The 18,969-nt window shown below is 34.5% G+C and overlaps 1 protein-coding gene across 2 annotated transcripts in view; it reads right to left on the reverse strand.

Annotated features, from left to right (window-relative positions):
- Tenm3 (teneurin transmembrane protein 3) overlaps positions 1-18,969 on the reverse strand; it is a 439,811-nt gene that overhangs the window by 161,432 nt on the left and 259,410 nt on the right. For both annotated transcript variants that reach the window (XM_026400587.2, XM_026400586.2), the window contains exon 4: positions 4,264-4,502. In XM_026400587.2, the coding sequence (XP_026256372.1) occupies positions 4,264-4,502 (239 nt within the window). The remainder of the gene's footprint in view (positions 1-4,263; positions 4,503-18,969) is intronic.

Below are 18,969 nucleotides of genomic sequence, written 5' to 3' on the forward strand. Positions count from 1 at the left end.
GTTCCTTCATTATTGCTGTGTGAGTTTAGGCACAGTGTCTCTCTAGGCAATGGATTCACCATTTGTTAAACAGAGATAACTCATTAGGTTGTGAAAACAAGATGAGGTAATTCACACACAGCTTCAAACTTGGTGCTGAGCACTTCATAAGCACCTTTGTGGATAGTTCACATTTCTCCTTTACTGTTCCTCAGACAACCTCTCCTTATGGATCTGTCATAGCTCTTCCAGCATCAGGCCAATGCCCTCTTTGACTTTTATGCTTCAGTTCAAGCATCAGCTACTGGATCAAGGCTTCCCCTACATTTTCAGCCAAAGGTAGATATTTTTGTACTTTTTTTCTTTTGCTTATCAAGTTGCTATGAAATCATGTACTATTCAAAGTGTGTTTGCAAGTATGTTTTTATCCCTGACTATCAGCTTCTAGAATGAAGAGCTAATTTGGACTTCTAATGTCTATCAGAGTACCCAGGAAAAATGTTAACTTAAAAAGTCTATCGAGAAGCTGGGGATTAATATCCTTATGTATGTGTGAGGCCTTGGGCTCCACCCCAGTACTAAAAACAAAATGTTATCAAAAAACCATGGAGGTACTAGAATAAGATTTACGTGTATTTAAAATGATGTAGACTAAATAAGGACTTTATAGGTATGGTATGAAAGACACAAATTGTAAAGAAAAAAAGAGAAATCTGGCTTTTAAAAAAATTATGTATGGAAGAGGGAAAAATGACTGTGACCACTGTTAATAATAACTTAGAAAAACATAATGTATATGACAAAGGATTTATATGCTTAATAAATAAATACTTTTGCAAATCAAAAATAATATAGTCTGGGCACAGTGGTGCACACCTGTACTCCCAGGGGCTTGGGAGGCTGAGGCAGGAGGATTGAAAGTTCAAAGCCAGCCTCAACAATTTAGTGAGACCCTGAGCAACTTAGTGAGACCCTGTCTCAAAATAAAATATATTTAAAAAATGGCTGGGAATGTGGTTCAGTGGCCAAGCACCCAGGGTTCAATCCCTGGTACACACACACACACACACACACACAAATATATATATATATATATATATATATATATAGGAAAACTCCAACAGTAAAATAGAGGCAACTAAGCTATTCACACACAAAAAGAAATATAAATGGCCAATAAATAAAAGATATTCAACACTACTAGTGATAAACTAAAACAACAATGCAACATTTCACCTGAAGAGATTAGCAAAGATGAAAAATATTGGTAATAAAATATATAATAAGGACTATAACCACTACTAGTATAGGAGATTATGTAAACTGATAATATCCTTGCCGTGGTTTGTAAAATTTAAAACTTGCCTAAATTTTGGCATAACAAATTTCTTTCAAAGAATTTATACTGATAAATATTTGATAAAATTAGCACACATGCATGCACAAAACATATATAGTTATATGAATAAAAGAAATAGTCATGGGATTTGGGGGTACTGGTTAGTGAAAAAAAATTCTGTGCAGGAGAAGGGGGCATCTGAGGGAATGGAAAAAAAAAGGTTCAGGATGGCTGCATCTCTGTTAAAGGTGGTGAAGTCAATCTGATGATGACATTGGTCTCCCCATTGATCCTGGGATTTATCAGACAATCTGGCTGGATGGGCAAGTGTCCCTTTTCTCCCTCTTTGCTTTATATGTACACTTAATAGACATGGATAACCTTCCCTGAGGGAAGCATTCTATTCTTTTTTTTTTTTCCAAGGGTAAAGGCAACATCTTTAATCAAAAAAGATTTAGCAGGGCTCAGGATGTAGTTCAGTAGAAGAGTTCTTGCATAGTACATGTGAGGCCCTGGGTTCCATCCCCAGTGTGTGTGTGTGTGTGTGTGTAACATATAACTGATGATGAAATTCTTTAAAATTCTTTACCCGATTTTAAAAAAGAATCACTGTGCTAGTATGTTAATCATTTAAATACAAGAAAGCCAATGAAAATTCTATACTTGTGGTTAGTTAAAGCATTAAAATTATGAGATAATTTTCTGATAATTATTTTTTTCTGCTAACACTGGGATTGCATCTCCTTCCTTCCTAGCACAATAATTAGATCAAAACAAATGTTCAATAACTAACTATTGAACTGAAAAGAGGACATGAGTATTTTCACTATATAATTTGCATGTTTCCATGTAGGGAAAAATAAAAGGAAAAGTTCATGATAATGGTACTAGTAGGAATATAGTAGAATGCTGGCTACTAAACAGCAGAATCAGACAATTTGAAAAAAGAAAAGGAGGGGCTGGGGTTATAGCTCAGCAGTAGAGCGCTTTGCCTTGCCCTTGTGTGATACTGGGTTCGATCCTCAGAGCCACATAAAAAATAAAAGAATAAATGAAGATATTGTGTCCATCTTTAAAAAAATTTTTAAAAGAAAAAGAGAAAAGGAAAATGTTGAATTTTTACTTAGAAGAATAATAGTTATATTCACTAATGGATCCTTGAAAAGCATACAAGTCTCACAAGTAACAGGAACAAAAGTCTCACTTTAAAATGCTACTTTTCTGATAGTCACACCACAAAAATAAAATTAAATGTTATTGAATTGCTATTCAAAATATTTAACAACTACAAATGCAGATACTTTCTTATCAGAAAAAATGCTGGGTCAGTCAACCTGACAGGAACACAGGCCCAACAGTATTTATCTGTCTGTCATGATTCATGTTAAAAATTAAAAAAAAATAAAAAAAAGAAATCCCCTATAAACACACATGGGTAGTATATAACACATACATTTCAGAATAATTTACAGTTCTTTAGTAGATCATATTTCTGACAGATACAAATAATTTATATAGCTAACTAGAGGAGTTTCTCTTAATGGCTTTCATATTTTCTAATTGAAAACTAGAAGTTCACCTCTGAATGTTTGTTTGTTGCCGTGATTTGTTTGTTGCCGTGAATTTCCATATTTATGTTGTGAAGTAGCATAGTATTGTTTCACTAGGGTTTGATCTTGGGTGAGTGTCAACCCCTTTTCTGTCTGATTTGACCATTTTACTAGAAGGAGGTTAACTTAGATTAAAAAATGACAAAGGTTTTATCTTTCTCTCATCTCTGATTGATGGGTTAGAGGCTGTTTGAGATGCTGAATGAAGCACTCTGATGAAGATAATGAGGATGTCTCCAGGTTCCGTAGGAAAGAGTGCTCTGAATTATTAGTGATGTCTTCCATGGTCAAAGAATTGGCAATAATAGTACATAACATGTCACAGAGCTGCCACCCCTGATGCAATTATCTCTGAAGTTCCTTCATGCTCTACAATTCTGTTTTTCCATTAAGCATAGTGACTTAAATGGTTATCTCACTTTTCAAGGTATCTAATTTAGAGCTAAGGAGTATTGTAGCTATTGGTAGACACTGGTTCACTGGAAAAGCATCATGTTATTCTCTATACAGCTCCTTGAGACTCTTATTCTTTATAAACTTGAGGATGCATCACCAGCTGTTGTTCTTGGTGGATAAACCATACAACACAGCCAGAGATTTATCTCATTGGACAACATTAGCATTTCAATGTAGCAGACCTTTGCCTATATTCAGAAACAGATAAAAAATATGATGTGGTGATTTCTGAAATTTAAAAATACAATTTCTAGTATTTAAGTGCTGCAACGGATGATGAAATAGTTAAATGTAAGGAATATTTACAACTTGTATCAGTCATTTGGGTTACTAAATGAAAAACATGATAATACTACATCCAGAAAGATGAAAAAATCCACATATATGAGTGAGTATATAATCCATTCATTGTTTTATAGATGCCCAGTTCTCTGGAGAGTTTTCCTGAGTGCAAGATGATGGTCCTGAGTGATGAATTTTACATTTAGATAGCAGAGTTAGCTGAAAGATGTGTAATATCACAAGTAGTGGAGAGCTCCCTATTGAGCACAGATGGAAGGAGATTCCTGCACAGTGTTCATTCCTGTGAGTGCATGAATTATTTTGTGGGCAAGAAATGTCACAGGCCTATCCATGCTTCACGGGGAATAAGCCAATAACATATGTACCCCATAGTTTTTTGTCCAAGAATAGACCTTGCTCTTTATGGAAATGAATCACCTATGAAACCAACTTTTCTATTTACCTGTCTCTGCTGAAAATTTGCTAAACCACAAAGTGATTATATAACCTCATAATATGATTCTTGATTAAAAAAAATGACACAACAGTTTAAAGCCCTGATTTATAGACAAAATAATTCTCAAAGCTTGCTCTTACCTATAAAATATGACAGGAGTATTGCCAGGAGCACTGAGACCCCTACAGCACACAGGGCAGTACATTTCCAGCTACAGTACTTTGAAGACTTCTTGAATTTAAAAGCACTTCTTGATAAGGTGTTTCGAGGTAATGGCCGAGTAGGCGGTGAATAAACAGAGCCAGATGCCATTGTGTATCCTGGGGTTGCAGTACTGAACAGTGGCGTTGTCCCTGTTCCTGTTTTGAATAGGAAATGCCTGTGGAAAAGGAGAATATCATCAGGAGACACAAATACGTTAAGATACAAGATGCAGACACAGCAAGGCACTAGTTCTCCTGTCTTCTGCACACACACATTTTCTCTTTTTACTGTTTGCCTCATATAATTTAAAAAATAAAAATTAAGGAAATGTTTTAACCAAAAAACCCCAACTCATAAAAATGACAATAATGAAGGAGCCTGATTTTTAATGTATACACAGGGTTTTGCATACAAATGATTACTGTCCCTTCAAGTAGATATTTTGGGAGATTACAAAGTTATTCTACTCACATCGTTTCCTGAACACAGGCATTTGGGAATTTCTTTTGATGACTACCTTCAGAGCATCTTCATAATTCCCATAAGAAAACCAGTGTTGTTATGTTATAGCTATAAATGTACTTAACTATTAGATGAGAATACTATTCATGTAAACACAGGTGCGCATGACTGTGCTGTTGCTCCTCCCCAATTTATTTCCTGGAAGTCCATACAAACATTCCTCCCAGGCTGCACCTTACTAATGAGTTCTATCAAGCTTGGCCATGGGCAGCTAGCTGGTCAGTTCTCAAGGGATGTCAGCTATTTTATTTTTAGCTTATGTCAAATGTAACCAGGAAGTAAATCTGCTAAGGGCTGGGAATCACAGAGTACTTTGTAAAACCAAACCTACAAATATGAAGAAGGTTTTCAATCACATGTAGACAAATTTCCTAATGTGGCTCAATGATACAGCATTTGCCTAGCATGCATGAGGCCCTACGTTCAATCCCTAGCACCATGAAAAAAAAAAAAAAAGGAAAGACAGAATAAAGATTCTTTAAACAGGGTACATAGCTAAAAATATTTTATTTTAATACTGATGTACTTATTTTACTGTGTATTAGAACTGGGAATCCACATCACCAAATTGAAACTATGCTTTACTACTTACTGGTTATCTGTCTTTGGACAAATTCTTTACCTCTGATTTGGTTTCATAATCTGCTAAATAAGATAGTAATTGTATCCACCTCACAGAGTTGTTCTGAGGCTTAGTTAATGATTATTGTAAAGAACTATAAAGTATTTAGACTATATTAAGTCCTACATAAGTATCTGATGAATAAAAAAGAAACCAAACTTATGATTTCATTTATATTATCACTTAGAGGAAAAGCTAAACAGGTATTTAAGTAACAGAATTTGTCAGTCTCCAGGAAACTATTAAATGACTACTAGTGTAGTTAGTATACAGACCAGGTGAAAGTCATGATCATTTGCCTAATATAGGCATGGTAGAATGTATTCTACATTAGAAATCAGAAGATATGGGTTTTAAGTTCTTGTGGTCATAGGAAGACTCAATTGTTTTTCCATCTGTAAAATGGAGCTAATGAGTTCTTTATTTTACAGGTTGTAAACCAGTTAATGCACCTAAAACAGCTATGTCAACCACAAAATTAGAAAAGATGCTATTGATAAATTACAGCTTCTACAATTATACTCATGACTGTATTGTGAATCCAATTTCCTACAATAAACTACCCTAGAAAACTAATAGTTTAGAGTCTGAATTAAATAGTATATTGGAAGCAGCATTGTTAAGACTTCCTGCCATATTCACATTCAGCATGGCTGAGAGTGTAATAATGTCTGGAACCAGACTATTTAATCCCAGATTTCACTTATAATTAGCTGGATGATATTTGATAAGTTACTTGAATTTCCCATGTGTTGATTTTATCATCTGTGAAGTGGGCATGATAATAGCACTGATTTTACAGACTTTTCCTCAGCATTAAATGAGGTCACACATGGACAGTATAATACTAATACCCACCACACTGTATGTGCTCAATAAACATTAGCTATTAGCTAATTTTCTTTTATTTTTAGCTTATGTCAAATGTAACCATGTTATTCTGCTCAAATTAACATACTAGAATCTATATTCCAAAAGACCAAATATTATAATATGAAGACTTTAAATCTCAGTTCAAAATGTAACATCATAAAAACCAGTATGTACGAAATGAATTCCCAGGTTTACAATTTTGATACTGGTATTCTCATACACTTGACATTACTGTGGAAAAGAAGATAGGCTGTTATCAAACGGAGAAGTAACCTGATAATTTATCAGGCATCAGCAAACTTCTTTTGTAAAGGACCAAGAGTAAACATTTTGGGCTGTTCTGGCCACATCGCTAAACTCTGTAGCTGCAGATGATGCATAAATGATTGAACGTGGCTTTGTTTTAATAAAACTATATTTATGGGCACCGAAAATTTAATTTTATAGAATTTTACTATGTCATGAAATATTCTTCTTTTTCTCTGCATGTTGTCAATTATTTAAAGATGTTCAAAAAATTCTTGGCCCATAAGCAGTACAAAAATAGGCACAGGACTGGATATGGCCTGTGAGCTACAGATGGCCCCCGGATTTAAATTCTCCCTTTTTTAGGATTACACAAGAAGAGTAAGCAAGAAGATCAGCAGCCAAAAGTCACAACTATTCCTTCAATGACACTGGAGAGGATTTATAAAAACAACAGCAATAACAACAACACACATACAAACAGCACAAAGGATGCATAAAAATTTATCTTGGAGAAGACAGGACAGATGCCCGTCATTGGACAGAGATCCTGTGGTCATCCTCTTGGAAATTACTTCACTGTAAGAAGTCCTTGCAAACACAAGAGGATGCTGAATAAACCACCTTTGCCAATGGTAGGAAAGGACTGATATTTCCCATGATTGTGGAACAACTGGCTAACTCAGCCTGCAGGTGTGGGCTTTGGCATCATCTTTATTTTGGATGATGGCATCACTAATGACATCAACTAGCTGTCCATTCTGTCCCTTCACCAATGATAATAACAATAATTGCCATTTCCATGCACTTACTAAGGGCCATGCTCTGCTTATTATTTCATTAAAAAGCCACCAAAGTGTTGTGAAGGACAAAATGACTTGTTAGTATTGCCATCCTTTATCCTCCAAGTCCCAGCTCTAACTACCTACCACCTAATCCAATGCTTTGTCCTCTTTATTCTCCAACATATCACCATGTGTATTTTCTTCAAAGTACCTACTATAATTATTATCTTGTTATTTATCTACCTGTGTGGTAGGTTAAATCTTTGAAGTACACTTTAGTGTGTTTTTTGCCACCTGAAATATTTTCCCTCTGCCTATGTTTACTGTGCTTCACCCTTCTCAATTCCAGCAAGTGTTTTATTTCATTGACTCTGAAAGAGATGAAATAAAATGAAAAGTAGAAATAGTCCAAGTCTCTATTGGTTTTCTAAAGCCCAGACTATTGGGTGAAATGGAGTGAACTGGAGTATAACTAGAATGTCTGGGAGAAAAACAGTGTGAGCAAAAAAAAGAGTTTTCCCTCTAGATGAAGAGAATATCTTCAGGCAACAAGAAGGCAGAAGAACAACGAGAGCAGAGGGAGGGTTCAACAGAGCCCGGGGAGAGAGGCCTGCAGTCTGATTGATGGGCAGCATCCAGAAAAGGTAGCAAGACTCCATAGGAGTCTAAGGCTCTTTATACTACTTCCATGCCATGTTTGGGTGGGGGAGATAGAAAATGAACCCAGAAAGCTACCCAATGAAGCCATGTATATAGAAACAAGCAATACTGAGTAGCATCAGGTATATATGTCTCTGACCAAGACAGATACCCTTGCTCTAGTTTTGGTACCATATGGACATTTGGGGTAAAGCAGAACTAGAAAAGATATGAGATATACCCCAAATGTCTGGAAAAAAAACCCAGAATTTAGAAAATAGAGTCTCCTTAGACTAGAAAAATAGCCCATTTTATTAAAGACTAGGAAAAAGAAACCAAAGGCAATGGCTGTGAGCAGAGGGATTCATTGTGTTCCAGGACAAAGGCTCTTCTCCTGGCTTCACTGGTTGAGTCCTGGTGAAGTAGAGATTTGATTCTTCTAAGGTGCACGAGGAGAAGCTAAGAGTGCCTTAAATCTCAGTTATAAAAGTGAGGAGATGGGCTGGGGTTGTAGCTCAGTGGTAGAACACTTGCCTAGCATGTGTGAGCACTGAGTTCGGTCCTCAGCACCACATAAAAAATAAAGAAAATAAAGATACTGTGTAAAGGAACACATTGTATCATTCAAAAATAAAGAAGAAGAAGAAAAGAAAAAGAAAGAAAAGTGAGGAGATAACAGGTCCCCAGAGAGAAACTGAGGCATGCATGTGTAGGTGATATAGTTTTGAGGGCCTCACCAAGATTCCTGCACCTCTGCATGACTTGTAATGAACCATATTACTTCCGTGGTTTCCAGAGTAGCACCAGAAGGAACTTCACAGACAGGAATGCAGGCTAGCTCACAATAGTTCATGGATTGAAAATGAAGGGACTGACAGTGTGAAAACTCAGTGTCTTGGTGGAGAAGACCCAAGCACCAGATGCTTCCTGCTGTGCTCAGAGCATCATGGAAGGGATGGAATAGGGGAGGGAGGGACCTAAAATGGCTAAAGGAAAGTTTCTAGGAATTAGGGCTTAAGAGAAAACATAAACATAAGTATAGAAAACTAAAATTGTAATTCTAGCCTGCTTAAGTTGATGGACTAAGAGTGATATGCCCACTACACAAGTATAATGTTTGTCTTCTCCACTAGAATACAAGTTTCACCTCTCTATTCCCAGGACTAAAAAAGTTCCTAGCATACATTAGTTGCCATATATATATATATAAAATGGTGGTCATTATATTATTAATGAAGAAAATGACTTTCAGAGAAATTAAATATGTTGGTCAAGAAGCCATAACTGGGGTCTGGGGTTGTAGCTCAAGTTGTGGAGCGCTTGCCTAGCACATGTGAGGCACTGGGTTCAATCCCCAGAACCACATATAAATAAAATAAAGGTATTGTGTCTAACTACAACTAAAAAATTTTTAAAAAGAAGTCATAGCTATAAATAAATAAAATCATAAAATATGCAAAATGAAAATAAACTAGAAGTTATGGGAACCCAAAATGAGAAGCATTCCTGGAAAATATGTTATAGCTTTATTTAAAGTCATTTAAGTAATTCTTAATGAGAGATGGGATTTGAACTTGAGCCTATGGAGCCCAAAAGTTTATGATTGTAGCCTCAACACTAAAATAAGAATGTCCACTATGTGCAGGATATGAATTTGATAGTTGCTATCTTTAAATTAGGTATTAATTTCAATTTCCATACCCACCGTGACTGGTGATCCTGGCAAGGAACTCCTTCAAACAGCAGGCTCAAAATTATCAATTTGTTATTTTTCTTAAAAGAAAATGCAACTTTGAGATATTGAAAACAGAGATGTAGGAGCTGTGGGTGTGGATCAGTGGAAGAGCCTGTGCTTAGCATGAGTCTAGGCCCTGGGTTCAATCCCCAGCACCAAAATCAAACAAACAACCAAAAAAAGATATGATATACAAAAATATATTATTCATAAATATTAGGGGAAATGAAAAGCTCTTTACTTGAAAAAACCTCCAATTTATTTAATATATAAATTTACTTTTGTTGCTGCAAGAAAAAACAGGACGTAATTATATTTTTTGCCACTACTATAAATCTCAGACATACATTTCCTCCTTCTTTGTCTCAGTGACCACCATATCAGGAAAGCATCAGATAAAGGCCTGGGAAATATAGGACATAATAAACACAGAAATATTATAAAACATTGAAAGAAAAGCCAAATTACCAGTGCTTTATATTTTAAAATTACTAGCCTTTAATATTTTGAGATGGCTTTCTAATATGTAAGTAATGAAAGTATTGGTCAAGATTGTTTACATTGGTATATTTTTAAACCACTTATAAATGGTGTCATTTACTCAAAGAGTAAGGACTGATTCCTTCAGGTAAAAATGGACCTCAAAATAGATATGGTACAATATGTACCAATGTAAAAAAGATCTTGGGCGTAGTAGGAAAGGGCTATGACAACTTATTTTCTATGTCAGAGAATGTGTGGTTTCAGATTTGGTAGAACTGTGTGAGTTACAGGGTTTCTAGACAGGACACCATCTTTCCAAAGGCCAACATGTCCTTTCCACTGAAATATATAAAATAAAAACATTGATGAAGTGTATTCTGTGATTAATAAATGTCTTTAAGCCCAGGTATCCTTTTTACCTGTTTCAAGATCCAACATAATGATTCCTTTATATTTAGAACCCTACAAATATTTAATAAGTGAAAAAACAAATGAATTATTGAAATTCAGCTATAAGAAGCATATATAATGACTATCCCCATGAGAAAATTATTTTGTCACCTAATTCTCTATTATAAGTCACCTATTTCTGTGTGTCATTAGTCTCTCCTCATCCTATGACTCTTTGCCAGGTCACACAGCTTTGGGAGTATGCTTCTCACATATAAAACATTCTGCAAAAATTACTATCAAAAACATATGGTTTTTGACCTGGCATCCGCATGAGGTTTGGAGAATAAAGGCAGAAATTTTCTTTACTCCTCAGACCATATTTGGAAATGAAAAAAGTGAATCCGGTGAGAATATTCCCCATTGTATTCAGCAATAAAGCAGCAGCAGCTTCTTTTTAACACAGAGCACACCAGAGCCGGCTGATTTTTGTTCTGATGTTTCTAATGATGCCCTGCGTGATGCCTGCCTCCAGTTCCTCAGCTATTTGTGCCACTGTTTTCACTCTGGTGATGAACTAGAGAGGCACACTTGAAGAGAGACTATCAGAGACGGAGAAGAGGAAAATCAATTTCAAAGCCCCAAAGACAGCTGGTGCAGAAGGTCACTGAACACTAACAGTTGCTTTGTGGCTTTGGAATCTGGAGGGGGATTCTATTTAACAACAACAACAAGCCTGAGCTGGGGAACTGCACCGCAGCATTAACTTCCACAGCCAGGCCATGAGCAGTCAATGGCCAGGCTTACTCCATACTAAGCACAATTAATACTTGCTCTTTGGTCTTTGTAAGTGGAAAGATCTGTTTCTTTGCTGATTTGCTTTCTGACCAACTGTTTTATTTCAGTTTCCAATCTCTGTTCTAGTTTACAGTTTTAAAGGGTTCTATGATGTATTTTTCTATGGGTCATGTCACAAATTTAAATTTAGTAAGGACAAAGGCTGACTTTCCTCCTCTTTCCTGCTGTCCTCATTCTTGCCTTCTGGTTTGTTGTTTAGTGACTCTATCCTTTGGGTCACTAACTGAAGGACTTAAGGTAATTTTCAATTACTCTTCTTGCATTCTCCTTCCCTCTCCCACTGGGGCGGGGGGGGGGGGTTCAGCCTGTCAGAGAATCCTGCATTCTTTATTGCTTTCTTTCTTTCCTTTCCTCCTTTTCCCTTCCTTCCCCCTCCCGTCCTCCCCTTTCTTCCTTCTTTCCTTCCTTTCCTCCTTCCTTCCTTCCTTTTTTCCTTAGAAGGTAGATAAGTTCTATGGTCTTATACCTCAACTTCCTTCTTTCAATCTATTTGTTGAAGGCACAGAAGAAGCAAAAGTAACATTTTCATTTCAAATATTCTTCTACCCTCAAATGAAATGTCATGTTTTTGTTTGTTTTGTTTTGTTTTGTTTGGGTACTGGGGAGTGAACCCAGGGGTACTTTATCACTGAGCTGCATCACCAGTCATTTTTAAAAATTCACCTCCGATCTTTAGTTGTTTTTTTTTTCTATTTTGAGGCAGGGTCTTGCTAAGTTGTTGAGGCTGGCCTTGAACTTGTGATCCTTCTGCCTCAGACTCTGGACTTTCTGAGATTACACGTGTGCCCAACTATGCCTGGCCTGAAATGTTAAGTTTTAAATGTCTGACCTGCGTAGTGTATCAGGTTACTTCCATACACTTAGTCATCAATTCTATCTACTCATATCTCAGGCCACTTATAGTTGTATCTTATAATATTTTACTTTTTTTAAAAACCCCATCTCTTAGCAGGTATGTAACTTCACTTTTCATTGATTTTTAGAAGCAAGATAAATTATTTAGATTTAAATGTGTTTTTCAGTTTTACATCATATATAATATCAATATGTTAATGCTTATTTAAGAAGATACTACTATTAAAAACAAAATTAAATGAGTAAAAAGCTTATACATGTCACTAGAAAAAAATGGGTTAATAATAGTATTTTTGTTCATGGGATTAATATAATAACATTATTCCTCTAATGTCAAATAAATGGCTTAATAAGTTAGAAATTATAGGGACCCAAATGAAAAGTATCCCTGGAAAATGTGTTACAGCATTATTCAAAGTGATTTCACTCATTTCCTCAATGGGATATTAGGATGGAAAATAAAAGTCAAACAGAAAGTATGCAACTACTGAATGAAGTTTTAATTAGAATAACTTCATAAGTGGTTATCTGCATAGATGATAATTTGTTTTATTCAGTGTTTTATATGGTATTAAAAACCTTTTTTAAGAGATTAACAAAACAAATGATTGGAATAAGAAGAGTAGAGCAGTTGGTGCTCAGCTCCTGTCCCTTAGGCACAGTTGAAATCTTTAGTAGTGATATACAGACACCTGGAAAGATACTTCTGTTTCATATCACATCTATTATATCATATATAGAGAAAGCACTATTGCAAGGAAATACTGACACTTTCTTCCTCTTCCCAGATTTTTTGTTGGACAGAGGGCCTAATTTGCCCTAAACCAAATGTGAACTGTTTCAGTAAAATGTCCTAAAGTCCTGCTTTCTATTGATGTTTGTAGGCAAATCAATAAAAAGCACCTAGGAGTCAGATTGTTTTCTTCAAATTAGATACTCTGATTTCAAAGGCAATTTGCCAGTGAGAAGAATGATTGGCTAGATTTGGCCAAATTTACAAACTTTTCAATATTCAAAGTTTTCATTTAAGAGGTAAAAAATTTTTGAGGTGTAGGGTTTTTTTTTTTTCCTCCTTCTGGCAAAATATAACTTTCTGGATTTAAAAGGCTTAATAAAGGTCTCACAAGATTTCCTCAACATCAAACGACTTTTCCAAAATGACATTTTCAGATCTAAAGCAAATGAATCCCATACTTATGGATTAAATTTACCTGGAAATATATGAAGGCTAAAATTAACTACTGAGTTAAAAATAGTTTTAGACACCTGATGTCAAAACAATGGACAGTTTGAGTGCATTTTAAGATACTTAAAGAGAATTATTAAAATGTACGATATTTAATTGTTACTGTGTTAGTGTCTATATTGTAGTATTTAATTGAGAGTATATTTATTAAATAGTACAGAAAGTAAATCAGCCCCAAATATTTGTCAGTATGTATTTGAAAGAAATGATGTACCTAAAAGATATTAACTATCACTCAAACATCTTGAACACTTAAAACCTGTGCTTATCAGTCTTCAGAATTTTCACCATCAAATTCTGAATTTTAAGTTCTAAAGATAATTGGATTATCTGTTAAATGTATATTTAGCAACATGTTTATAACTGATTAAAAAGCCAAAAAAGCAGCTTAAAGTATGTGCTTTACATAATAATGAAAAGAAATATAAGATTTCTTGAAGATATTAAATAGAAAATGAAAAAAAGGAAATCTATACAGAAAATTACCCATTCTTATTTACGTTTTGGTTCCTAATTATTTCTGGTACTTTTTGGCTAATTCTTTTCAAAACATCCTGAAACATCTTGTACAATTACTTACTGTGCTTAAATGCTTTGCTATTTGGAAAAAAATTATCTATTGGCTGAGGATGCTAGCCCTCAGAAGTTCTGTAAAATTCCTATTAAAAAACCCTGCTGTGAAATTTCAGGGGCAAACCCATCCATACTAGTACCTGCAGTAGTATGCAAAAGGCATTCCATAGTAACCCATCTTTTACACAAAAACAGTACAACCAAATAGATTACAGAATCACAAGTTTTGGTAAGGCTTATGAGGGTTAGGTCACAAATAGGAGCAGAAATGGACTGAGAAATCATTTTTTAAAGCTTTGTCCTGCATGACAATCACCTGGTAGACTTGTTAAACTACAAGTCTGGGTCAGCAGGAACCTCAGCAACTGATACAGGTCCAGCAACCATACTTTTGAGAACCACTGCAGTAGGATATTGGCACATTAGTTTCTTAACTTTAGTTTAATGCCAAGATTCCCTTTAAGATTGTATAACATATCAGAAAATCAATTCAAAAGATTGATGCTTAGAAAGTCACTGATGGTAGCTTCCTTTGAGTAGTTAATTTAGAACAAATAAAATTTGTAGAATATAAGGCTCAAACCATCTGACCTCAGAGTCAAATGGCTTCAACATTTTTCATTGTTCTATGTCATCACACTTTGAATTTTTCTACTTTCAACATCTCTCCTTTTTATTCCCCCCACCCCCAATCCTAGGATTAGTTAAGATTTCCTTAAGTGATTCCCTTATCCTTTCTAATGTTCGGGCAACTTTTAACTATCATGTTTATTGATCCTCCATGTCCAAAGGAGACACCAGCATCTAGAATGCTTTGGTTCTTCTTCATTTCCTATAGTATCAGTATTTCCATATGCTTCTAAAATATCCACCAGCAAAGGACCCTATTTCACAAGTACCTTCCTTAGGAGGAGGGGTTTCTTTCCCTTTCTCCTTGAACTTAATACTTGGACTTCTGAGCCATATATAAGCCAAACTGAAAATTCACAATGGGCATTTATAACTCTCCAAAATGTTTCATTACTTTCTACAAAAATAATGCTATTTTTCTACCCTTAACCTTTCTCACTGGGGTAAATTTATCTATTCTTTTTTCTTCTAAAAAATATTTTAATTTATTACCCATATTAAAATTTATACAAGGAAAAGCTATCAATCATTCTCTTTATCTCCTACAGAGACTCTTCTGGAAACCTTAATACTAAATATCTTAAATACATTGTCTATATAGACACACACATAAATAAATACAATCTCCTTACTCCCTTTATATATCTGTTTTTTTGAGAAGAAAAGAAATAAAATATTTTTGCTGCATGACATGCTTCCTGCTGAACTTTTCTCCTTTTTTGAAATTGCTGAGGACAAAGTATTGTCACTCAAAGTGATCTTCCCAGTACCCTCCACAGTGGTACACTACCACACCCCAACAAAAGTAAAAGCTCTGATAGTTTCCTATCTATTAAATAATGTGATGACAGAAATTCTCTTACTCAAGTTAAATAGAAGCAAAATACTAGCCTAATTGCAAAAACAATGAATTCCTAAAATTACAGTTAAGAAGAAAGTATTTTCTTTTATCCTTTAGAAATTATTTTAAAACATTCTTTGGAGATGGTATAAGCAGGAGCACTAGAAGAGTACTCAACTGCTGTGATGAAAGTAAGAAGTATTAAGAGGACCAGTTTTTAATTAACTTCTTCAGTGACCAATGTAGCACTAAGTACTTGACAAAAGCTCTAACTAAGATTAAAATTTGCAAATGGCTGGTAGAAATTGTGTCTCAAGGCTGGACTGAAAAGGTGAAACAGTTAAGAAATAGTAAAACATAACTATGGTGAATCAATAATAAACTAAAATTTAATATTTGTGTTTGTATTTCAATAATTTCATCATAATTTTTAAGAAGGGTGATTCTGGAAAAGGAAAACAGATTTGTGCGTGAGTATGTATGTATAAATTTTCTAAGAAATGCCGGGAATTGTTCAATGGATTGATTATTTTGCTTCTAATATAAAGGTATTATTACTATAAATTTAGTTATAAAATTATATAGTAATATAATTTGCAATTACAAAAATAAAATATTTTAGACTCCTAATTAAAATGGCTCTTCTTTTTTATTACCTAAAATTCTGATACGCACTTTAAAAAAATATTTTAAATAAGAAAATTAAACATACCCCTTGTAAGCAATCAACATTAGGCTGTAAATTATATATTTTGACATGAAAACAAAAGAACAAATATGTAACGATTCTGGCTGTGACACAGTGCATTAGTGAGACTGATAAACTACTACTTCATGCTGATAGCATGTTGTGGTCTCAAATCTATTACACTTTTGAATTGATGTGCTATTATCTTTGGACAACTTTCACACTGGGAGGTGAACTAAGCAAGAAAAATGTCTTAAATGAAAAGCTTATAAACAAGATAGATTTCACTATTGCTACCTGAGTTAATATGAACTATCAATAATTGTTCAAAAAATGTTTGAGACACAAGCTGTTTTTAACATTTTACATAAAATTTGCAACATCTGTCATTATACACTTTAACAATTAGTAATTATATTGAATGTGAAAACATGTTTATGGGAAGTACAATATGGTGTTTTAACCAATCTCTGGAAAAAGGAGGAGGGAAAATACTAGAGACTGTTAAGCAGATTGGAGGGCAATTCATTTAGCTATGTTCTCTACTTTCACACTTAGTTTTCACAGTCTTAAGCAAGTAAGACAGTTATATAAAAATTAAATATAATCACAGCTGAACATGGTATAAAGCTATATTCTGAAACAAAACATTTCTATTATGACTTATTTAAGTTAGACATGTCTATAGTCAAGCAAAAGCATGTTATAGATTTTTGGGGGGAATGTTAAGAACTGAACAACAACAATTTGCAGAAATTAGTTTTTGTTTTAACCATTATTAAAAAGGCTCAAATAGTTTTAACATTTTAGTTATTTCACATTTTAGTTATTTTAGTGTCGTAGCCAAGGCTTCAAGTATAAAAATCTATATTAGAGATTTCTTACATGTTTTAGTATATCAATTACATCTTCTGTTGGTATAGTAGTTATTATATACTAAGTATATTAAAATTCAGATAAAAAGAACATCTTAAAATTCCTATGTGCTATTGGTCAAGATTTCATCCATTGAATTATTAATTCATTTAATTAACGATGACCTTTTATGCCTAAAATTGTCAGAAAAGTTTTTTCAATACATTTGAGAAGGATGAGCAAGATAAACAAAGAATTTCAGGTATAGATGTAAATCTTTGAAGAATGAAAGATTGTATGAAACACTGAAGGCATCCTAGTTAACTACCAACCTGAGGTGCATGTAACAGTGAACAAGAAGTAGATGACAAAACAGAACAGCACAATCAGTTCAAAGAGTGGGGAGGGGTTTCAGTAAGCTTATTGGACACCTACTTACCATATGACAAGAAAATATTATCCAATTTGAGCTCTACAAAATCTCAATTCTGTGTGTGTGTGTGTGTGTGTGTGTGTGTGTGTATTATGAAATCTACTATTTATTGTTATTAGTGCTGGGGATTTAACCCAGGGCCTCACATATGCTAAGGAAGAATTCTACCACAGAATTACTCCCCCCAACCCCATAATCTACTATTTTAAGATAGAAAGATAGAGATTTAATGAATTTGTCAAACATTGTATAGGGGAAAACCAGGACTTTCTGGCCCCAAAACTTACATAGTCTCTATGTGGTAGGTACCATAACTTATTTAAAATATAAACCAGTGAGATAAAAAAGTTTCCAAGCTCCTATTTTAACTATTATATATCAATCTGGCATTTACCTCTTATCTAAAAAATTAGAAAGATATTAAACTTTTACAATATTTTGATGGCAGTGAGCCTGCCCTAAGCACTTTTGTTGGAAAGTCCCTTACTAATGTCTAATGAGAAATTCTGAGAGGAGGTTAAAAGCAGAGGACATGGCAGTGATACCCTCACTTCTTGGATTTTGCATTTGTGTGTGCTTAATGTAATACAAGATTCTTCACAATATTTTGGGATGAATTGTAGCATGATCTTGAAAATATTTTTTAACCTCATAAAGGCTGGCTAGTTGTCTCATGGCTAAGTACATGAAGAGGCAGAAATCTTCTAAATAAGGTGTTAGCATCTTTGCATCTATGCGACCAAAATATCTGACAAGAACAAATTAGAGGAGATAAAGTTTATTTTGGGTCATGGTTTTAGAGATTTAGTTCAGGTTCTACCAACTCTACTGGTCTGGGCCCAAGGTGAGGCGCAACATCTTGGTGAAAGGGGAGTTGTGGAGGAGTACAACTCACCTCAAGGCAGCCAAAAAGCAGAGAAAGACAGGGGAAGGGGCCACAGGAAAGAGGAAATTCTTCCAGGGCCTACCCTCAATGACCCACCTCCCCCAGTCACACTTCACCTGCCTACAGTTACCAACCAGTTGGTTATTCAAACTCAGATGGACTAGTTAGTTTACAGCTCTCACAATCCAATCATTTTACTTCTGAACATTTCTGCATTAGCACAGCAGCATTTGGGGGACACTTATATCCAAACCATAATATAAGATAAATATATAAGAAGAAATATAAGATAAATATATAAGAAGTGTTCTAATTTGGTGATATTTTCTCTGTTGGTGAGTGCTACCAAACATATATTAATCAAAAATTAATAATTTATCCATTCAAAATATTCAAGAATGTCTAAGTAGTGCTTTTCTAGAAAAAAAACTACTTCAGAGAGAATATTTGGAAAACTTAAATTTGGAAATATTTCCACCAAT

This window comes from Urocitellus parryii, chromosome 14 (assembly GCF_045843805.1).
Source record: "Urocitellus parryii isolate mUroPar1 chromosome 14, mUroPar1.hap1, whole genome shotgun sequence".
Taxonomy (NCBI): Eukaryota; Metazoa; Chordata; class Mammalia; order Rodentia; family Sciuridae; genus Urocitellus; species Urocitellus parryii.